Consider the following 24,830-nt stretch of genomic DNA (forward strand, 5'->3'; position numbering starts at 1 on the left):
TGATTATCTATCAGCACTGACTGAGTCATTTATAGACAAAATCAGAGCGGGATTATCATATTGAGTACGAATGTCACCTATCTAGGGTTAGGGTTAGAACTCATGCAGACAGCTTCTTTGTGTCATTATACATACACTCCATATAGTCTTGGCTGAACTACAAATTTCTATGAACTACACTACAAATTTCATAGTTTACCAAACATAGCTATCACTCACGACGCAAGATCTACTGTAACTGCAGCCAAGAAGATAATTATGGATTTGCTTGCTATGATTTGGTGGTTCTAAGCAAGTTATTATACGGTCATACAAATATCTTTTCTGTATTGTATTTACATTACACCCTCACCATCCAGATTTTGTTAGTGTGGTATTGTTAAGAAACAAATCTGAACATACAAAAAAAAAAAAAAACTCTGCAGGAAGCCTGAATACAGCTGGAGACGTATAAACAGAAGGCCATCTGAAGCTCCAGAACAAGCAAAGTCGAGTCCCAACAGAAGTATCAAGATGTCGTAGTGTACTTCAGACTGAACATAAAGCTAAAGACAGTTAAACTGTTAAAGACAGTTTCAGTTCACATACAGGACGTTGTGACTAAGCTCATTAAAAAAAAGTTATGAGCAGGCTTGTTTGAAAAAGTCCTAACAGCACAGAATTTCAGCAACTACGTGAGAACATTTCTGAAGTAGCAGAACTCATATGCAGGTCAGGGAAAGTTGACCTGAAGCTACAGAAGGAATAGTATATTTTAATAAGTCATCTTGAAAGCTCAGATGGTAACATTCTAGCTAAACTGTCACTAGGAACATTCTAGCTAAATCTGTTTGGGGCATTTTTAACCTGAATGTATCTGGTGTTATTGAAGGTCAAGTTGAATCAAGGTAGCTAGAAACTAATGGATCTTCTGTGGAGAACCGTATTCGCTAGTTGAGCAGAGTTTTTAGGTTCCAAGGCTACTGAGCTGTCAGCATTTTGCCACAAAATGTATCATTAGTGACTTTGACATATAGCATGTCAATATCTTGATTGTGCCTTGACAGCACCTGCCTTCCTACAGGCCACTTCAGCAAGTTAGATTCTCCACCCAAGTAAAACATGGACATGTCCATGAGTTTACAGCATTCCAGTCAGGTTTCGTCTGTAATAGTGGTAACTTAATCCCCCAAGCCCTTATGTATAAATCATTTATTTTCATGACCCTGGCACTGCATTAATTTTATCCCTGCATGTCCACCAATTCTCAAAACCACATTCTGATCTTATAAACGAAGAGGATTTAAAAGACTAGAAATACGCAGATGCAAGGACGTTTATATGATCATTTTACAACTGGATTCTTTAATTTTAGGAACTGCCTTACACACAGAGGTGTGTTTCCACAGGCTCGGAAGACAGTCCTGAGGAAACAGATGTGTTAAATGTAGGTTTTTCTGTTACTATATTTTTTCCTTGAAATTTCTGCTGCTGTGCCTTTGAATATTTCTTCTTTCAAGAAACATGTAAACACCTTAAATTAATTCAGTTTTATTCACATTGCACTTTTAATAATAGACATTTTCACAAAGCAGTTTTGAAAAAATGTATAATTTCCATACATACAAATTGTACATGTATAAATTTATCTATAATGAGCAGGCCAGTGGTGATGGTGGCAAGAAGGACTCCTCAAGGAAGAAACCTTGTAAGGAACCAGACTCAAAACAAAAAATATCTCTTCCGGATGACACTGGATTGTGTGATTATAAATCATTTCTATAACTGTATTTATATAGCTGTATACAAAGGTGTCAAATGGTACTATGTATAAAATATAGCTGCATGCAGCGATACCGGGGTCAAGCCGATCAGATCTTCTTTCTGCTGTAAAGGAAGCCCAGTCTTCTTTTTGCTGTATTCTGATCCTGAAAATTTTATCTCTAGGCCTTACGAGTTAGCAGTTATGAACATGAACATAATTGGATTTTTGGACTGTTGGTGGCGCTAGAGGGTTTGAGCTAGACACACCAAAGTTGCTATAACTTCTAAGACTGGTCTCTACATGTGTGCCAAATTACATAACTTTCCTACGTACGGTTCTATGGGCTGCCATTGACTTCAATGGCAGAAGAGGAAGAATAATAATAAGAAGAAGAAGAAGAAAACTAACGATAACAATAGGTGTCTACGCCCCTTCGGGGCTTGACCCCTAATAATAAGATATATATGAGTATATGTGCAAATCATAGCTATAAGAAAATATGTTAAATACTAAAGTGGTGGTTAATGACTTATATAACTTATATAACAGTAGACACTTATAACAGTAGACACAGTCGATCCTACTTATTTCTGTTAATAGGAAAAGTTCCAAAAAAAATATTAGAGAGTTATTTTCACAGAAATGTTTCTATCTTCAAAGTAAATGGTAATATCAAACCCCTTTCTAGTCAACAAGTCAACTTATTAACCCAAAGGCACATAAAATGTCATCTACAGCGATTAAGCTCTAATTATGTTACCAATCCTTTCTTCCAATTCACTGCTCTTGTTGCTAATCCTTGGAAGATAAATACGTGTATACATATACGAACATATTTTAAGCTTTCTCTGGAAGTTTGAGTGAATTTGAGTTGGACACAGATCCTAGCAACTGATCAATAGAAAATCTCTCATCAACAGAATGGACAAGAAAAGTGATGCTTTTCATTACTCAGTCTCAGATACCTTGGGTCATGGAGATTCTCTAGCTTATATCATGAAGATGCTCTACCTTGCATCATGGCGATGCTCTACCTTGGGTCATGGAGATTCTCTGCATCGAAGAGATTCTGTACCTTGGGTCATAGAGATTCTCTATCTAGCATCATAGAGATTCTGTACCTTGGGTCATAGAGATTCTCTATCTAGCATCATAGAGATTCTGTACCTTGGGTCATAGAGATTCTCTATCTAGCATCATAGAGATTCTGTACCTTGGGTCATAGAGATTCTCTACCTACTGTAGCATCATAGAGATTCTGTACCTTGGGTCATAGAGATTCTCTACCTACTGTAGCATCATAGAGATTCTGTACCTTGGGTCATAGAGATTCTCTACCTAGCATCATAGAGATTCTGTACCTTGGGTCATAGAGATTCTCTACCTAGCATCATAGAGATTCTGTACCTTGGGTCATAGAGATTCTCTACCTAGCATCATAGATATTCTGTACCTTGGGTCAGGGATATTCTCTACCTTGCTCAAACTTGCTGAATAAACTTTTCTGGTCACAAGCTTCAGAATGTTGAAGGTTACACTGTGAGAAAATGAGCTTTTCTCAACATTGGTTCACTTAATCTAGTGCTTAACAGTTATTAGTAGTGATAAAATTTCCAATCCTATATTCGCAAGCCGAGAAATGCTATTAACTTTCATGTCAATCTCAATAATGCAAAACCTATCACAAGCCAAATCTACATGCAAACATACATTTTGGAACCTCAGCGTTATTTCTGCTGCAAACTGCAGACACTCTCTACAAACCGACTTTCTAGCATTGCCTAGCCATGCCGCTCATTCATCAGCCCAAGGACTCTTGTAACAAAGTGGATTCAAGCAAACTAATCAAAGATTCAGATTGCAGTGTGTGTAGAGAACTGACAGTTCAAGGGCTAACACTGAATAAATGCCTGGATCCCAGACTGCTTCTGGTTTTTAGATTGTACTAGAGTGTATTTACACTAAACACAAAACTAAAGAGAAGACTGTTTATCCCTTTATGACTGTCTTTGTGTTAGTTCACAGTTTGTTGACAGTGATGACAGATAACAATGATGATGATTATGATAATCATTATTAAGATTACGATGATGATGATGAACTCACCTTTGAAGTGTAGGTATGACCATCCGAGGCACACACTGGACTAGGATGGACAACAGGACAAGGTCTACATTTCCCATGATTTGTTGATCCCATCCAGTGTTTATGGAGATGACTGCCTTTCCTTGGCTTAATGCTGAAACAGAAAAGCTTCATTTATAAGACAGTGGAAACAATGTCTGTGTGTGTGTGTGTGTGTGTGTGTGTGTGTGTGAGAGAGAGAGAGAGAGAGAGAGAGAGAGAGAGAGATGTGATATTATAATAACAGATTAGAAATGTCAGTGAGGTGTTGCATGTGAGTCACACTGATTAAACAATGAACTAATGTCGGGTTAGAAAAGGCCACAGCACTGCCTGTGTGTGTGTGTTTGTTTTCTCTCAGGGCTGAGTATCTGTATCACACTGTGAGTGGATTAAATAGCCTTCAATCCCCCTGGAGAGATTCCCTCTCTACATCAGTCCCACACACATACACACACTATTGAACAGGAGAAAAGAAACTGTGCTTTTCACTCTCTCTCTCTCTCATCTCATCTTGTTCTTTCATCTTGTCATCTTTTAAAAGCATAAAGATCATCATCTAAGCTTCTGCTCTGATCTGTGCTTCTATTTTATTTTTATTTACTACTTCTTCACATTTTGTAATATTTTGTGTTTTTCCACACATTCTGTCATATACAATAAAACATCTGATCATAAGTGAATTCTTAGTCCCTGCGATGCCCTAAAGCTCTTTAATTGAAAAGATACGAACACCGACATCTAACCAGTCAGGATTAGAAAGTCATCCTACTGGCCTGTCAATCATGCTGCTGTCATTTCTGAAAGCACCAGCAGGCGCTCAAGACTTGGCATGTGTACTGAGAACCTATCTTATCAGGAGCCCAATAGGAAAGGGCTGTATTTGAGATTCAGAAGGCTAGGGAAGCTAGCTGCAGCTAACCCGTGCCAGAAGCGTGCCATAGCTTTATAGCTTTCATTAAGGGTGAATTCGGATATACTGTGAAAATTTGAGGCTGTCGAATTGTCAAGATGAAAGTCGGAAAGATAGAATATGATTTTTCCTTCACAGTTATATAATTAACACCTTAATGATCTCAGAAATGTAAAATATATAGTCAGAAGTTTTTATTATCTTGATGATGTGGCTCCAGAGTAGCTTAAGACCTACAGTTAAGTTTTTAGGAGGTGGAAGAAACTCACAAGGTGACAGAGAGGAACCATGGGCACTGGAGCTGTGAGGCACCATCACTATGACATGATGTAGCCTTCATTACACTAATCACTGTTTTATCCAATTCATGCTAAGCTGCAGCAGAATAAAACTCAAGCTCTGCTATCACGGATCAGTGCTTAATCATAATCACGCTGAATTATTCAATGGATTACATATCTCCTATAATTCTAATCCCTTATAAATCATTTATTAACATGTGTCACACATTAAGCTGAACTTAATGATGGCAAATTTTTGTGCATTCATTTCTTATTTACATGCAAACCGTCTGCTTAATGTTTATCATTGTGTAAACTAATGACAAGGATATAACAGCATTTGCTTGGCATTAGTGACATACTAGTGTTAGCTGTGTATTGAAGGTGTTGCTGAAGAGTGTAAATTGTTGTAGACTTCTCACAAACTTCAGCTGGCAGCTCACCGGATACTGTTTGTTTGCTCATCAAGAGAGAGGGAGTAATTATAGCTAATGAGCTACTGGGCTTTCTCACAGGACTAATGTATAATTAATGCGAGTTGAATCTTAATAAGGCATGGGCTAAAGAGGAAAGAGGTGGGACCAGACACTCTGAGGAGGTCAGATCTCATGAAGCCCTCTAACAGGACCGTGATGACATGGCAGTAATGTGAGATTATTAGTTAAATGTAAACAATTAGGCCTAATTTCTGAGCAATATTAGGTGGATCTGGCTCGTTTAGCTTTGCAGTTTAGATTTGCAGCTGCTTTTCATCGTGTTTATGAAGTCATTTTCCAGCACAGATGGCAGTCGGAAGGTGATTCACTATTAATGGGAGATTACGAGAGTCGGGTGCCGGTGATAGAGTGCAGAGCAACTCAGCTAATATCAGTTCAGCTCTCTACCTCTGCCAGAGTTTATTCCAGGCAGAAATCATTACAGCGTTTGTGTGTGTGTGTGTGTGTGTAGGTGTGTGTGTGTGTGTGTGTGTGAGAGAGAGAGAGAGAGAGAGAGAGAGAGAGAGAGAGAGAGAGAGACGGGAAAAAAGAATGTATCTTACCTGTGCTGTGGAGGTTTGTGATTGGCACAGATGGCTGTTTGGAGGTCATGACTCACACACACTTTGTGAGGAGGACAGCGCACCTTCATACAAGGATCTTTAGTAATATCCAAACCTGGCAACAAAACATAGACAGATTATAAGAAATATAACTCAACCTGAACTTAAATTCATTTTTGTATTAACTGTGATAACGGGTTTTGCAAGAGATCACGCCATCACAAAAACAACAAGGTAACAGTGGCATGGAAAGCAACCATAATTACAGTAGATGCTTCTTCCCAAATATATAAACAAATCAGTGTAAACATTACTAGCAATTAATGACTATCCTCTTATGGGGCTGATTAAAAAAGCATGAAACAGAAATAGGAACTACTGTGAATACATATTAGTGTTCTTTCTCATTTTTTTTCCTTCTGGCTCATTAAAACCCAATTTGACACCAGATTAACACTTAGGTATTACTGTAACACCATGGAAATCACACTACAGGCATTCACATTTCTTTCACCTTGCTCCTCTGACTGTAAATAAGCAGACTCCTTCCTGGTTAAATCACCTTCTCTTGTCTTGAGTGTGAGTTCATGTGAGTCTACTCAGCTTGATCATACAAAAAAATCCTTAGCTACTGTACATGGCAGCTATTAGAGAACACAGAGTAGAAATCAAATGCAATAAATAAAAAAAGGTTTCGTTTGATTTTATACAAAAATGTTCAGTGAGTGATTCGCTGAATCATTATTGATTCATTAATTGATTTATCAACTCATTGATTCATTCAGTGTCCTCAGTAATCACTTAATCCTTATCAAGATGACCATGGATCTCTAGCCAATCTTGAGACTGCTGGTCACAGGGCAATAATAAATGGGACACAGGGCATTGCAGGGCACCATTTCTAAGTAATGGCTTGTACAAATTAAATATTTAATATCAATTTTGGTTTCCACTCATTCCACTTTTATTCATTCTTTTTCAGTAGCTGATTTATTCCACTCAGAGTCAAAGTCTATCCTGAGCCTATAACTGGATGTAAGGCAAGAATACATTGCAAGACCATTTCCACATCTCACTATTATTATACAATGAAAGCGTAGACTACTACAATGGAGAAATATCATTCTGACCCACGTCTCCACTTCACTGTGGGCAGCTGATGCATCAGTAGTAGGGAGCAATATGATCACAATGGCAAGCTAATATTCTAAAGTGATCGATTTTCTAGTGAATCGTCCCCTGCAGAGAAAACGAATTATACTGCAATTAGAACTGCAAACAGTAAAATTAGCCCTGTGGGAATAAGCAAGTTACCAACTTAAAGATGCGATCCTTGGCGAGACACATGAGCCGAATTTTAGCGTTTTATTTAGCTGAGCCAAAGGTACATAAACAGGCAGGTGATTAAAATGAAAAATTTACATCCATTTATAACAGCTGACCTCTGAATATGGTCCTGTGATAAAGATTCCTTGTTCTCTAGATTCTCTGTTTCTTTAGTAAGTAGAGTAAGTGATCATGATAAATGCATTCAGAAATATTGAGAGAGACAGATATGAATACAAATGGGGGGGGGGGGGGTTGTGCATGCCATACAGCTCCATGTCTGATTATAAGGAATAGCTCGAGTTTGCTCTGAATGTATAATGTCAGTCCTGCACATCCTTTTCAAAAAGAAAATCTGTGAGAGAAAGACAGTCCAGACAGACAGAGAGAGAGAGAGAGAGAGAGAGAGAGAGAGAGAGAGAGAGAGAAAGAGAGTGAGTGTGGATGAGCAAAGCTTAGTGCAGTGGTGCAGAAGAAAAAGAGACGCATCATTCTGGAGAAATGCTGGCTTATGCTCTTTTGCCTTTTCCTGGATTTTTCTCTGCTTTTATTTGTTGTTGTTGTTGCAGGAGGTGCAGAGGGCATGATTTCCTGATCACATACACTCAGTTTTCAGTCTCGTTTTGGTTTTTGTCTTTGACTGTGAATTGTAGACTGATTTTTTATTTATTTATTTTTTTTGCCTTCCATAAATATACTCATATCAAAAATCAATGTAAGCAGCAGCAGTGAACTCTGAAAAGTATACTCCAAAAAATATACCACACCTAATAACTGCCAAACTTTATGACTGCAATGCTCTTTGTATCATGCCTATCAAATTCACACGCTTTGAACGTTCTGATCTACAGTATGATCTCTTTGTTAACTGAAAAATAAATAAAAAAAACACTAGAATGAGCAACAGTAGCCAGTCAGGAAACCAGCTCTTATGAGCATGTGTCCATGTTGTGCACTGAATATCTTAGACATGTCACACTCCACAGTGGTGGGTATTATGAAATAGACACTCAGCACAATAAGAATTTGTAGTTTTTAATAAGTATGTCTATATCTATCGGCAATATATTCAAAGGTTCCACTAAAGCAAAAAACATTTTTTCCCCCCACACAAAACTTCTAAGTAAACAACGATAAAGCCCATTTTCTGCTCTTTGAGATGCCCACTGGAACACCAGTATACTGGTTAAAAAGAGTTGAGGTGACATTCTGAGAGACCTAGAAGATAATCCATGTCCAATCATGCAGTAGTTTTGCAGGCAGCACACAGCTCTACTTCCTTTAGACCAAGCACACAGCTCTACTTCCTGATAGCAAACTGACACATGGAGACACATTGACTATGTGGGTTTCTTGCATCCTTTATTAGATTTTACTAAAATACAAGCTGTGGTCAATTAATCTGTGAAGGCAAGCTGCTGTTTCATTAAACAAACTTCATTACCTTCACACATTCCAAGTTTCTGAGAGACTGTCTATTATGGTATACGTCATAGATCAAGCCTCCAGTTAACATCTGACATCTGACACAGAGCCTTCTAAGAAAATTGGGGCAAACCTCAATCACCTTAATTCAGGATATTCCTTCAGACTCACTGGAACCAAGTTTAGTGGGTTCATATCCAAACCTGGGATTTGAAGACTTATTACAAACAATCAAATATCAGCTACCATTTGCTTAAAATAAAAAAAATAAAAAATAAAAATATTATGTGTACAGTTAAAAATTTAGAAAGTATGCTATTATGTCTCCATGAGCTTTAGCATACCACGATAAATTACAGAGTAAAGTTTATGCATATATTGAGGAATTGAAATGTAAGGAGGGTTTGATCTTGGTGGAAACATCTGCTATGCTGCTGTACGAGTACTGAGATAGTACTCCCATAGTACCTGCTCAATTCTAGAGATATTGAGAAACATGCTGCCTCTGCAAGGTAAGTAGGAGGAAGTTGAGGAGTAAATTATCTTGTCATGCATTGGACTAAGCCTGGAGGTTTATTGGGATAATAAAGGGTTGCGCAGATGATTAAGCATGGAGAATAGGCTGTGTCACAGGCATCTGGGGAACCAGTTAAAAACCGGAGTTCATGAATATGCAGCTATGCATTTACCAAACCTTGGACATTTTCTAGACCTTCCAGAGGATCAAGCAGGTGATTCTGGCCTCTAAAAAGCATCTTTCCATGTTTCCACTCTCATTGCTCACTGCAATCCGACAGAGCTGCAGATTGGTGACTAGAACCATATGTTGGAGACTCGCTGGTCTACCCAGCACTGGCTGTGTGGGCATATTTATTGCATGTGCATTACCGATTCATCAAGCCCATGTATATATTTATTCTTTATATGCTTCACTGACCCTCTTGTTTGTAACCATGCTGTAGGCCAACCTTTGTTCCTTTACATGGCTCAGGACATGGCTTCCAACTGACACATTGCCTCTCAGACCCTACTAGAACCTTCTTCTTCTGTTAGCAACCACACCTACACGCAACTTGATGCAGAAATGGCATGTCAAAGGTCACAAACATCAAGTTGTGGAGTTGCTCTGGCAATCTTTCCCTCTCTGTCTGTCTTAAATTACATCTCTTACTTTTAACCTCTATAACCTTCATGGTCTCTCTCTCTCTCTTTCTCTCACTCTCTCTCTCTGTCGCTCTCTCTCTTTCTCTTTCTCTCTCTCACTTTCCGTACTAGTTCTATGCCAGCCCTGCTGTTGTTCTGGAGTGCAGCCATGCCAGCTGGGCAGTTATTCTGCTTTGCCATTCGCTGATCTTACATTCTGTCACCAGCTCAATGTCCCTGCTTCGTGTCATTGCTCCCTTGGCAACACCACCATGTGTTCATTGTTTTGGTTTCAGTTCCTGTGTTGGTCTATTATCTACCCCCAGGTTTGTCATTGGTTCATTGTGTTGATGTTTCTCACTTGTTTTGTTTTTTTGCTCCTGATTAACTTTTGCATTTGTACACTTTTGTGTATCCCTGTTTCATTGCAAAGTCTTGTGTGTAAGGCTTTAGCCATTTGAGAGTACCATGCAGCGCCTTAACGATAGGAATACATTACTGCAATGCCATGTGCAGCATATGAAGGTCAAAATGCATCATTTATTAAGGCTGTTATTGTTCCTTTATCCCTTTGATTTATGTTATTACCAATAATTTCATGGAACTTTAATATCAGTGCATTCTACGGGCCAAGAAATATATTGTTCAAGCAGTAGCTGCATTAGAATTGATTAGTTGGTTAAACAGATGTTGCCTGGATCTCCTGAGAATATGATTGAAACGCATAAAGAACAAAACATATCTCATTATCATCAATTCTCTCTCTCTCTCTCTCTCTCTCTCTCTCTCACACACACACACACACACACTTTATGTTTTACTTTTACTTTTTTTTAGTTGAAGGTACATACATAATGTTGAGCAGAGTTTTAAAATGAATGTCAGGAAGTTTGTAGAAAGCAAAACATCACTTTCTTCTCTTCTCCAACTCTCTCTCTCTCTCTCTCTCTCTCTCTCTCACACACACACACACACACACACACACACACACACACACACTCACTCTCACATTGGAGTGTTTGTCAGTACTGATGGTTACTGATTATCCTGGACAGTAACAATGGTTTCTGATTGCCCTTCTGTGTGCATCAGTAACACAGGTCCTTGTGCTGTTCACTCATCACCTACTGCGAGTCCTTAACATCTTATATATGCTTTCAAGTCGTGGGTTTCACATAAAGAATCCTAATTCACACACACCTTGATGAAGGAGCCTGTGATGCCAGTGCTGGTTTGGCATTTACCTAAAGCACATAGTCATTTCTTGTGTAAAAGTTATCTTACACTTATACTGAAACTTTATAAATAAATACAGGGCAAAAAATGTGGCCTACTAAGGCTGTAGACACATCTGAGACACATGCATCACTAATTCTGAAGGCAGCAATAAATACAGTAAAATACACAAATATTGGTTTGTGTCCTTCATGCAAAAAATCAGTATCTTCTCCTCCTACTTTCAGCTTTTCCCGTTAGGGGTCTCCACAGCAAATCATCTGTTTTCACCTAACTCTATCGTCAGCATCCTCTATTCTCACACCAATTAACTTCATATCCTCATTTAACACATCCATTTGTCCTTCCTCTTGACATCTTACCTGGCAGCTCCATCTCCAACATCCTTCAACCAATATAAACAGCTCCCTCCTCTGTACATGTCCAAACCATCTCAATCTATCCTCTCTGTCCTCGTCCCCAAATCAGCCAACCTGAGCTGTCCCTCTTATGTGCTCGTCCCTAATCCTGTCCATCCTCGTCACTCCTAAAGAAAACCTCAACATTCTCATCTCTGCTACCTCCATCTCTGCCTCATGTCTTTTCCTCACTGCTACAGTCTCTAACCCATACAGCAGAGCTGGTCTCCATACCACTTCGAATTCCAACATGATCAGATGGATTTGTATTTGAAATTTGTCTCAAGGGCAAATGTAAATGGTGGACGTTAATGCCCGTGCTAAAAGCTCAAAGCCTATTTTCAAGTTTTTAACTTGAAATAAAATGAAATGGTTCACCCCAAACACGTCGTTTGCATGCTGAACTTGAGAAGATCTGCCTTTTAAGGAACACTTCCTAATTTCAAGAAAATCTCCTCTGTGAAGTTGATCAGAATCATGTAACAAGCTTCACCAGGATTACAGTTCATAATTCAAATAAAACGATTTATCAATGATAGTGAAACTATATTTCACTCCAAATACTTCCCCAAGAATCCACCGTGTCGTTTTTATCTCCCCGTAAATCTCCTTTTTTGCTCTCCCTCGATTTCTCTTTCTGCTTCTTTACAGAAACGATGTAATGAATAATCAGTGGATTCATTTTACAGGAATAAGAAGAAGATGGCATTTTCTGAAGTCGTTTATTATAGAGGAAAAATAAAAAGACTTCCTCCTCCGTCGCTATGGCAACAGCAGGGGCCAGAGGGCAAGTGGGGTCAGGACGGAATACAAGTTTTTTTTTTGTATTACAGTTAAAATTAAAACAGATAGACATAGAGAGTGAGAGAGAGAGAGAGAGAGAGAGAGAGAGAGAGAGAGAGAGAGAGAGAGAGAGAGAGAGATAGTAGGGAAAAAAAACAGATTGCTTAAAATAATTAAACTCCAATTATTCTGGATGTAAGAGAAATACACTGATAAGGTCTTGTAAAGATGATGTATACAATAAATGTTGACATGAACTGACAATGTATTTCTCCAGTATTTTCTTATATTATACATATATTACACATATAATACAAAATGAATCTCCTTCTGAATCTGTTTCATTTTAGATTATATTGTATATATATATATATATATATATATATATATATATATATATATATATATATATATATATATATATATATATATATATATAAATACCTGAGGTGCTGCACTAAGCATTCGTGCAAGGAATCATCAGGAAATGGGAGATGAAGGAAACTTTTGAACTGCAGGGGTCAAAGAAACGAGGCAACATTGCTGCTTAGCCTTGCCAGAAGTGTAGTGTCTACTGGGATCAAGAGCTATATCCAGATTTCTCTAAAGCTCTTGGTGTGATTTAATGTGCATAATCATCAAACATTCCCCCTGGAAGTGTTAATATGTCATTAGGAAGGAGGTGGAGTGTCACACTAACTCCCCCTGTGGAATTACCACCATTCCTTCAGTTCCACTGATGTGTGACTTCTAATATCCCTCCTGCAGAGAATAAAACCAAAATATGTGACTATATAAGAATCAGCACATAACCTGACATGCAGGAACAGAAGAGATCCAAAATATACTGTATAATACATGCTAATCCAGGACAGGTTGCCTGACTTTTAATTTTTCACTATTCGAACAGAAATGAAAAGTGAGTAAATAAATGAAAATAAAAAAACTTAAACTTGGGCATAAACTTGAAACACTGCATTTGCATTTGTCAGAAAATTCCTTTTCCTAAGCTCCTAGTGCCTTGAAACTCACTTTTCTCCTGGTCTTAAATAATATTTATAATTGATTGTAAACCTGGGTTCATCTAGTCTGAAATATTTTAAAAGTACAAGATGAGAACATTAGCCTGCTTTTTCTTTTTAACCATCTGCCTTGATAGCTATCTTAGTTACTTTCCGTTTTGGATAAGATGATCTATCTGTGCATATGAGTGGGAAGAAGAAATGAGTAGGCAGAATGTTGATAAATGAAAAAAACTCGGGCCAATTATTATGTACGGCAGGAAGAGATGGAAATCGCTTCTTGCACCAAATGAGAACGCTCTCATTCTTTCTGTATGCCAGTGCTTGAGTTAAGAGCTCATGTGATTACTGTATGATATAATGAACAAAGAGGGCTGATTTAATGTGTCTCTGAGTGTGTGTATGAGGGTACATGTGTCTCTGTGTGTCTGCTTTTGAGTGGAGCTTTGTATGATTAGTGTATGATGTATGATGGAGTGGAGCTTTGTATTAGTGTAGTGGTATAATAAGAAAAAAAACAAGAAAATAAGTGAGTGTGTGTGTGTGTGTGTGTGTGTGTGTGTGTGTGTGTGTGTGTGTGTGTGTGTGTGTGTGTGTGTGTGTGAGTGTAGACGCTAATTGAGAAGGTAATAGTTAATTTAAATCTTTCACAACATTGCTACATGTCATTGTCAGTTATCGTTCTTTCTCTCTCTCTCTCTCTCTCTCTCTCTCTCACTCTCTCTCTCTCTCTCTCTATCTATCTATCTATCTTTCTATCTTTCTTACTCAGAGGACATTATCAGATTGGGGGACAGATTGGGGAGCCTTTTATTTACAGATGATCTCATGCTGGTTAATTGCAGGCAGTGATATCACTTATATCTACATTCTCTATCTCTCTAACCCACTTTAAAAGGTTATGTCATTAACCCAGCTGTTCTGCATCTGGCAATGAACATCATATCATATGTAATTGCTCTGCGCCAATTAAAAGCATTTAAACAAACAAGAGTAATGGGAAATGAATTGGATATGTACCCCACAATCACCCAGTAGATATGGCAACAGCAGAGTGGGTTATAATTATGGGAAAATATGACTGAGGCAGTGCTGTGATCTAACCACAGGTGTAACATCCAAACAAAGATTATCAGATCAGGGTCTAGCTGTGATAAGCTAGCTGCCTGGTGAAAATGTTCTCGCTATGTCCTTCAGAATGTGGGTGTGAGTTTAAAGTGACAAGGTAAGCAGCGGGTGAAGGTTAATCCATCACAACATAGTCACTGGTATAATATGTGTGTCATCCTGACTAAGGATCAGAGAATATACTGTACATATACAGTACACACACTGTGAACCATGGGGATGCTTTAACCTAAAGCAACTCCTGTCAACCAAATCTATAACTGATGCACTACATGAAAGTAGCCCTCGATTTCCATGTCACAGTCTAATTTGGGGAATTTTCAACAACCCCTCACTCTCTGTGACAAATCCCTGTTACTTCCCATGGTGTGATTTTCTCAGTCTCCAAGCTGTCACAGATGCGCAGACATTTTCAAGCATGTTTAAAACGAATCTTTGTGAATTGTAAAATGAATTTTGCAATGAATTACAAAGTGCAAGCTCCTTCATGACATGTTAGTTGGAACAGAACTCAGCAACAGCCAATAACAGCTGTGAACCAGATCTCTGAATTCAGATCTATCGCATATTTATTTGCTAATGTGGAATATAGGAACAAAAATATTGCTATTGTTAGAAATGATTTAGCATGTCATCCCTAAATAGTTGCTAGAATCAACAAATGTACACTTCTTTACACAATATCTCCAGTTCTCTTTGCAGAACAGACACCGCTCATGACTCTGCATCCTTTACTTCCTCCACATTGTTCTCTTATTTTTCTTAATTACCTACAAAATACAACAAAACTGCATGCTCTATATTTTTGTTAGAAATTTGTGCCTTAACTGTAATTGGTTGTGAAGTGTGGACAATGTTACATCCATAGAACAAAAGCTTGGAGGTAATAAAAGTTTTGTAGAGTAAGTTCATGTTCATAACGCACGTGTGTGAGGCAGGTCAGGGCTCAAACCTTCACAGCTGGAGTCTGGTAAAGTAGGTGAACGCCTTATGGTTGGTAGTGCTGAAATAAAATGGGATAAATATACTACTTAGTAAAGAGAAAGGTAGAGAAATGAAACCAATGAAATTTCTCTACCTTTCTTTCCACAAAGTGTGAACTCTAACCTAGCACCAGCCTACCAACTCCTCAGACCTCTATGTTCATCTGTTTCAGAACTTGGAGCATCAGGTCCAGGTTCAGTTAGCAAGAACTCTGTAGCACTATAATCATTTTGGGATTCACTCTATATTACAGGGATGCATGATGGCTTAGTGGTTGAGGGTATGATTCCTGCTTCTGCCATATGTGTGTGTGTGTCTGTGTGTGTGTGTGGAGCCTGCAAGTACTCCCTGCACCTTGGGGGCTTCCTCCAGGTAACTCTGGTTTTCTCCCCAGTCCAAAGACATATTGTAGGCTGCTTGACATATCTAAATTGTCCATAGTGTGTGTCTGAGTGTCTGGGTAAATTGTGCCCTGCAAAAGACATTCATCCTATCGAGGGTGTGCCCCGAATTGTGCCCTGTGGGATAGACACCAGGTTCACTGCAACCCAGTAGGATAACTGGTGTACAGGTTAAGTGGATGTACTTGTCTACAGACAGTACATCCAAGTTAACATGAACAAAGCATATAATTCAACATTACCACACCTCGCTATTATTAGCAAAGTAATTTACCCTTTTTCAACTTTTCAACATTTGTATTAACCATTGAGTAATTTAACAATGAGTAAAATAAGTCCCATAATAAAAACCTGAACCAGCACCTTAACAACCAGTTAATAACCACTAACATGTGCATATAGTCCCAATAGTTAAACATAGAAACCAGAGTTATGCAAGTTATCAACACTTCAGAGTACATTGTATATAAATAGTTGCTAATTTACTTTTTTATTATTTCACTAATGTCACAATAGAGAAGCTGAAACAGATGCAAGTGCCATTAAGGCAGCTTTTATGAAGTGTTTTAAATATGCAAACTAAACAAGGGGTAAACTCAAAACAGGTGTGATAATAAGGACATGTGATTAATTAAGAAGTGACAAGATAAGGGTGGAGACAAGACAAGAATCAAAACAAAGACACACGTAAACCAACACATATCAATAATGAAATACAAGGGGGAAATTCCTGACATATTTTTACATTTTGTGCACTATTATGAGCAAAAAATAAAAATGGGTAATAGAAAAACTCTTCAATAAGCTCACAGCATGGCCTTTTAGCTCCAGCACTGACCACACTCTCATTCCAATGACTGGGTAAAGAACACAAATACGCATTTGATTGGCCTCTACAGGATCCTCTTCCTCAGGGCAGAATCAACCAGAGTGTATGTGTGCAAGATGTACAAATCTCTCTGGACATAGGCATAATAATCTCTTGGCAAGATAATCTCTTGCACATAGGCAAACTCATAGTGATGCAAAACCTGAACTGTTTTCTCAATATTAATATCAAGTCTCATTTTTCTTTATGAACTTTTATGCAATGAATGTCATGACATGTTTTCTTCTTATAGACTCTCTCTCTCTCTCTCTCTCTCTCTCTCTCTCTCACACACACACACACACACACAAACACACTGCTTTAGGAATAATTGTTGTTAATGTCAATGCCATTCTCTTATTTCCCGTTGCACCTGAAGGGTTTAAAGAGTGAGGAAATATAAAAGTTAACAAAATACATCTCTCCTTCATTAAGAGACAAAAAGAGAGAGAGAGAGAGAGAGAGAGAGAGAGAGAGAGAGATACACATACATATACAAATTCTAATTGATCAAATATATCCAGTAGATACTGAGTTGTCTGTCTGTCTCTCTTTCTGTCTGTATGTGTGTGTGTGTGTGTGTGTGTGTGTGTGTGTGTTTTCTTATATAATTCTATTGTGTCCACATAAACAAAATAATATACTACCAGTAGGCTATACTATCAGCACCTGCTATACAGAGTTGCCATGACAACTTCAAGATCATTACACTAAGTCAGCAGCAATTAACACAGACTAGTTAATTGCTTTGATCATTAGATGCCATTAGATGGAAAGAAATGAGCTGTTGTAGATGAAATGAGACAGATCTGTGTCCTTATTTTTTGGCAAAAGCCCTGCATGATCTGGACCCACACAAGGCCGCCCACATTATGTACCATTATCAGTTTAGTGCTGCACAATGGCACATCCACAAAATAACAGCATACTCGTACATCACATCAAGGCACATTTCTTATAAAGTCACAAAAGGAGATATAAATCAATTCCTTATGACTGAAGCAGGAAAAATAAATTGACTTTATATTGTATTGTACAATATAATTTACTTTAAAGCTCTTTGAATGCAGTGAACTCCATCAGGAGGAAATCTCCATTAGAGGAAATAAAAGTTGCAGAAACCAGAGTGCTTCACTTATGGGTGATGAAACAGTCACAGATTAAAATTAGAGGTCAGTCTAATAAAACATGGTGAAAGATGTGTGGGTGGATATTTAGCTAATTAATGGTAAAGTGATGTCTTTAACAAGCTTTAGAGGAAGAGAGGTGAGCGGTGATGTGTTTCTGGAGTTAAAGCGGAGGAGGTCTCTGCACTGTGGTTGGCCACCTCACACCAATACACACCAATACACACCTACCCATCTGACTCAACACTGAGAGTTAAATGTGCATGAGAGGTCCCTTTTAGAATTGGTACTTGATCTAATCTATAATTACATAACATCTGCTCTTTTATGATGCATAATTTTAAGCAATACATTTGCAATAAGATCAGCCCACAAGGTTGTTTTTCTTTTTTTGAATAGAGATATGCCAGCTTGTGAGTTTTTGTTACAACCCACATGATCCCACTTCATACCTCCAATCAGATGCCCTGTGAAAATTACTGGGAAGTGTGCCTCCTGTTTATATCTGTATTTCTATTTGCTTAGAACACATTATCTGTGACATCCCATTAACAGAATTACAAAGACAAAGAACAGGAGGAGGTTATCAAAGGACAGAAAGGAAGGGAGCGGAAAAGAGACAGAGAAAGAAAACATCTGTGTTTGGATAATCAGTTCTGACAGGAAGCTTTGTCAGTAATTGCTGATGGAGTGAAAAAGACTGGAGTCCTCTGGAAGTATCTGGGATGCCCTCACATCTCTACAGGAGAGAGCCGGATTAGACACTCCTGATTATCAGCGCTGGCAAGGACTCTACCCTCATCTATCTTGTGATCACTTCCTGTGTTGCTTCATATTCTTCAGTAACCATAACAAGGAGAAGAGGAAAGAGTATCACTGCAGCTCTTCTCACATTGTTGTAATAGGTGTGTCAAAGGAGGTGATCTTATGAGTGATACATAATGAGCAGAGCAGAGTTTCTCAGAGCAGGAGGAGAAAATCGTAAGCTATTTTAGGACAAAGTGGTGCAATATGCCCTCCCCACACTCTCACACAGTAAAGTAGGTTTGCAACTCTTCATTCTGTAAAAAAAAAAAAAAAAAAAAAAAAAACTAAGCTTTTTTTCAATTCCCAGCTTGTTCTCCAGTTCTGCTGGAGGGAAGAAGGGATTCTTGTCTGTGTGATGGGCCATACTGGGAATTACTGCTGCACAACAGCCTTTTGTGTTAAGTTTCCTTGCATCTTTTTGCCTTAGAATTAGGACAGGGACTACAGCACCCGGACATAAACAAATGGTTTCTGCTACAGTACGTAAATGAGGAAGAAAGCCGTTCTGGTCTTCAGGATGTAATTTAATTTGCTAGAGGACGTGAGTGCTATCTGACAGCTGACCTGGCCTAAACACATATGTGCAACTCATGGCTTTGAATGGGCACCAGAATTCAATTCAATTCGGGTTTATATGTACTGTATAGCGCTTTTTACAATTGACATTGTCATAAAGCAGATTTACAGATCATAAACATAGAACAAAAGGCTAATATAAAGAATAATATAAAGATTAATAGAATACAAAATTCAAGATTAATATTAGATATATTTAGTTCACAATGTGTATGTATTTATCCCCATTGAGCAAGTCTGAGGTGACTCAGGCAGCAGTGGCAAGGAAAAACTCCCTGAGATGGTAAAGGAAGAAACCTTGAGAGGAACCAGACTCAAAGGGGAACTCATCCTCATATGGGTGACACTGGAGGGTGTGATTATAAATATACAGTCTAACATATGTTGTATTGTTGCAAAAGATCACATGGAGTTCACATCTCCTCTTTAGTATCGCAGAGTCTAACTGGAGCTGGTAAATCTCTAGATGCTTTAGGGCCTGTGGTAGCCTAGTGGTTAAGGTGTTGGGCTACCAATCGGAAGGGTGTCAGTTCGATCCCAGGTCCACCAAGCTGCCACTGCTGGGCCTCTGAGCAAGGCCTCTGAGCAAGGCCCTTAACCCTCAATTGCTCAGCTGTATAAAAATAAGATAATGTAAGTCGCTCTGGATAAGGGCGTCTTCCAAATGCTGTAAATGTAGATGCCTCAGGATTCAGGAGTCGGCCTTATCTCAGTGGAGGTCCAAAATCTTCATTGCACGGAAGACGAAGGGATTTAGTGCCACTCAAACAACTCTCAAATTGAACCCCAGAAGAATAGCGATGTGTGGAGATAAAACTGAAATGAATGTTGAACCAAAGTTGGAGATGAAAGAAGACAATTAACAGATTATTAAAAGAAGATAAATCCATAGGAGCGACCTGATGTAATGTTGCATCAGTCAGCCCTGTTATAATTTGAGTGAGACTGGGTTACTACAGTACCATGTCAGTCAGTAAGAGAAACACATGCATACAATGATTGCATTATTCATGTTGATCACATCTTCCTTTCTTACATAAAGCAATGCAACATGAGATTCCACCTGCACTGCGATAAAAACAGTAGCACCTTGGCAGGTGTTGGGGACAGAGGTCGCATAAGGAATTGTGCTGTTTCTCTCTAGTTTGCCTCTCAGTGGGTTAATTAGTTCAGAGCAAACAGCCAAGGAAGGCAGCATGATCCACACACCTGGCTAGTAAATGGCCCACACATATCTTGCTGAACAGTGACCTGTTGCATTTCCAGTGGCTTCTCTCTTCATCTTTGCACCTTACTCGTTTTCTTTTCAGTAAAGAAACAAGTGCACGCTTTGAGATGAATAAACTTGTAGTAAAGAGTCTCTTGCATACATGCTTGTGCCAAACAAACCATTTGTTTTCTCGACTGCAATCACCGAACGTTTACACGGCTCATCAAGCAAACATTTTCTCGGTATGCGATGACATTCACAGCTGCTTCACACTTGGCCTTTAGAAGTACATGGATATCAGCATCATTCTGGCTCAAAACAATAAACATGTGTATTGGTAGGACAGCTCAACAATTCCAAGGCAACGTTTGATTTCTTTAGCACTCTTAACAACAGAAACACACCAATCATCAAAACTCTTGATGTAGATCTTGATCCCTAATCAACAAGCCAGAGGCAGACTCAAAACCAGACTCAAATTGAAACCTATCCTCTTTTGGATTAGTGGCTTTATAATCTTTTTAGAACCGCAGTGTAACTTAAGAGGTACTGCACTTGCACTGATCGCTTGAGGAGGTATTAAGCTCTCTGCTACACTTTACTATGACTCATACATTTACCCCATGCCCCACCATTCCCTTTCATTCTTTCACACTCTCTCTGCAGTAAGGAGTTTATTGTCCTAAGCATACCTATTCAAAGGAACCTTAAGTGCAATTAGGGTTCTTGAAGTCAAGAGGTAAAATGTCAGCATTTTTTCCACTCAGTAGAGTGTCCCAATTGCTGCTGATCAGGCCAACTGTCACCATGACAACACAGCTCAAATTTGCAGGAAAACTGCACAACGGACAGTCAGAACCACCTCTAAACTCACCAGTAATGCATTTGTTCAGGTGAACTGAAAAAATCCAAAAGATCGAAGCTAGTCCCAAGAGTGGTTATTTATTTATTATTTAAAAAAAATGCAACGAATTAGATCTTGAGTTAATGGGGCCAGTTCTCCAGCTGAAAACAATTATTTTTGTTAGTTTTTAAATACTAATAATTTCTAGTCATTTCTTGAGTCATTTTTTGGAGATATAGTCATTACTCGAGTTATAAAACTAGGCCTGAGTTAAGTTACTTAAAAGTTCCTTTTTTTTTGAGTTCTGCAGTCAGTGCTTAGGCTTTGGAATCAGTTCTTAATTTCTGTAATCAGTTCTTCATTTGTAGAGTTCTTAAAGAAATAAAGTAACCCCCATAAAGTGGGTTCTTGTGTCTGTTCTTGAGTTCTGCAGTCAGTTCTTCAGGTTTGTAGCTTTTTTTTGACATCTGAACCCTGCTGCATTAGGCAAATGTCAGGACTTTTGGCCATGTGCGTCTGTTTATGTCACGTGTCTGCCATGCCTTCGTTTACTCCTCCCCGTCTCTACACACCTGTTCCCTATGTATTAATCGTCGTGTCTATTTAACCGTTTAACCTATTTGCCGATGGCAGCGCGGGATCATCGTCAGTGTATGCGTCAGTTTACCCTCGTCCTTTGTCCTGTTATGTATTATTATTTATTAAACCCTGTTCACTTGAAGCTATCCTGTATCTGGTTCTGTCTTCCTCCTCCCGGTGTGACAGCAAATCTACTACACGGTTTTAATACACTGCTACACAATCTCTAAACAGAGCTTAGATCTTATGTGAGATTTCATCTTGACTATATTTATCACAGTACATTTAATTTTGACTCTACATTCTTCATTTAACAGTTGCAGACAGAGACACTGCTTCACAGACACACACCCACACAAACATCTATTAATTTCATATGAGTGTTTATTTCACAGAAGATTAAAGAACTATGTGTGTAATATATCCAGAGTAACTCACCATCATCAGCCCTCACTTTAGCCTGCACTGGGTGTGTTTTGGGTCCTGGTTCCCCATGCCTCCTGGGCCTGTTCTCTGGCTCTGTGGAAAAACAGAACTGCTGATCAACCAAAGAGGCTCATCGAGACTGTAGCATGATATTGACTACTTTGGTTATTTTTACCCTGTTGTTTCAGTTCTGTTGTTTTCACTCATTGTTCATCTCTTTAATGCTAATCTGTGATTCCATCATGATTGAGCTTCTCCTAGATTTTTTCCACATATATACAATGACACTGGCTGCCTGTGCTTTTCCCAGGCTACAGACTTCAGCTGTGATGTTTGCTCTACTAAAGAAAATCCTTTGATAACTGCACATTTTTTGTTAGGTCACAGTCACACATGGTCCTTCTTCCCTACTGCTACATTGCGCTTTGTTTTTTACTCTGCCTTTCTCTGTCTCTCTCCATCCTCACTTGTCTTTTTTGTTGCCATTCATTCCTGCTGTGCTGAGAGCTGGATGTGGACATCCACAGCCAAACAAATAGAACAAACCCTAAACCAATTTCCCCAATATTAGTTCATTCAATCCGATCTTGCCTGGAGCATCTATGTGTGTGTGAGCCAATCTCTCTCTCTCTCTCTCTCCCTCTCTCTCTCTCTCTCTCTCTCTATCTATCTCTCTCTCTCCCTCTCTATCCTGGATTGATTTTTTGGTTAATCTCAGGTGCAGGCTTGCACATCGCTTGTTTTCTAAGAGTCTCTTGCAAATTGATAGAACTGCACAGAGAAAATCAATTTACCCGCACATGCAAGCACACACATCCACACATCTGATTTGTCTTGTCCTTTCTTGGACTGCAGAGTGAGAACCTTGACACTTTGGGATAAAAGCATTTTTGTGTTGATATGCATCAGCTATGAGCTGATCTCTATCAGCTATATACTTTATATCACAGGTTTCCTTTGTATGCCCAGTTTTGCCAACACTAAAACAGTGAAGAACAGCACTTTATAGATGCATGGCATTTCATTGTGCAGGAATATTATAACAAGCCATGCAGGCTAAAGACTAGATGTGCATTTAGCATCTTCTCATTTCATGTACAAGCATCATATGTGAACTATTACCAGAGCTCCAATCCCATGAATGTCTGCATTTATATATTAATATGCCGTTGTGTCTCTCCTGCCATCTAAAACTTGAAACAGGAAGTAACATGACAAATTCAACCAATCCACTCTGATCCATTCTGCAACAAGAGAAATCTAGGTTTAATTTTAGTAATGAGGTGGAACAAAAAGAAAAATATTTAATTTCTTCTTCTTCTACTTCTTCTTCTTCTTCTTCTTCTTCTTCTTCTTCTTCTTCTAATTCTTCTTCATAATGCCTGCAGTATGAGAAAAACACTGTTGAAAGGTTCAGAAGGTTGTGAGTTCAAATCCCAGGACCACCAAGTTGCCACTGCTGGGCCCATGAGCAAGGCCCTTAACTGCTCAGTTGTACATCATAAAATGAGACAAAATGTAAGGTGCTCTGGATAACGGTATCTGCCATTTATGTAAATGTACAGGACCAATTATAATCAACTTTGGAAGGGTCAAAGAAATGTAAGTAGACAAGTACAAAAAGGCTGTCAGTCACACCTACACATAATCCACCCTTTCACAGAGTTCCTGTTCTTTAAAGATCTCTGTTTTTTACAAAGCCCTGACCCTCATTGACCCCTGATTCACACAGAACCATATCCTTCACAGATCCCTGTTTCACTCAGGACCATATCCTTCACAGATCCCTGTTTCACTCAGGACCATATCCTTCACAGATCCCTGCTTCTCACAGAGCCCTGTCCTTCACAGATCCCTGTTTCACACAGAACCATATCCTTCACAGATCCCTGTTTCACTCAGGACCATATCCTTCACAGATCCCTGCTTCTCACAGAGCCCTGACCCTCACTGACCCTTGTTTCACACAGAACAGTATCAAAAACTCTCAGAGAACCTTGTCATCCAAAGACTGCCACTTCTTACGGATCCTTGTCCCTCACAGATCCCCATTTCTCACAGCCTTGTCCCTTGCGACTCCTCCCACCACATGCGCATGTGTATATATATATATATATATATATATATATATATATATATATATATATATATATATATATATATAGAGAGAGAGAGAGAGAGAGAGAGAGAAAGAGCATGACAGAGAGTTATTAATTCTCATTAAAAATCTAATTATGCCACTTAAGCAAAGATCCAAAACATTTTTTGAGTCTAACACACACATTCTCTCTCACTCTCGTTCTCTCTTGCTCACTCTCTCACACAACACACACACACACACACACACACACATACACATGTAGAGAAAATTGCTTTCAACCTTCTGAAATCAGAGTTAATGACTCAGCAGGACAAAAAATGCATTGAGATTGTGAAACTAAGATGT

The 24,830-nt window shown here is 38.7% G+C and overlaps 1 protein-coding gene across 1 annotated transcript in view; it reads right to left on the reverse strand.

Annotated features, from left to right (window-relative positions):
- The window catches only part of spock1 (SPARC (osteonectin), cwcv and kazal like domains proteoglycan 1), a 210,277-nt gene that overhangs the window by 55,037 nt on the left and 130,410 nt on the right, over positions 1–24,830 (reverse strand). Inside the window, exons 4-6 of the mRNA XM_060887161.1 lie at positions 22,397–22,477; positions 6,102–6,216; positions 3,851–3,983 (exon numbers count right to left, since the gene is read on the reverse strand). Of these exons, the coding sequence (XP_060743144.1) occupies positions 3,851–3,983; positions 6,102–6,216; positions 22,397–22,477 (329 nt within the window). The remainder of the gene's footprint in view (positions 1–3,850; positions 3,984–6,101; positions 6,217–22,396; positions 22,478–24,830) is intronic.

This window comes from Tachysurus vachellii, chromosome 14 (genome assembly GCF_030014155.1).
Source record: "Tachysurus vachellii isolate PV-2020 chromosome 14, HZAU_Pvac_v1, whole genome shotgun sequence".
Classification (NCBI taxonomy): Eukaryota; Metazoa; Chordata; class Actinopteri; order Siluriformes; family Bagridae; genus Tachysurus; species Tachysurus vachellii.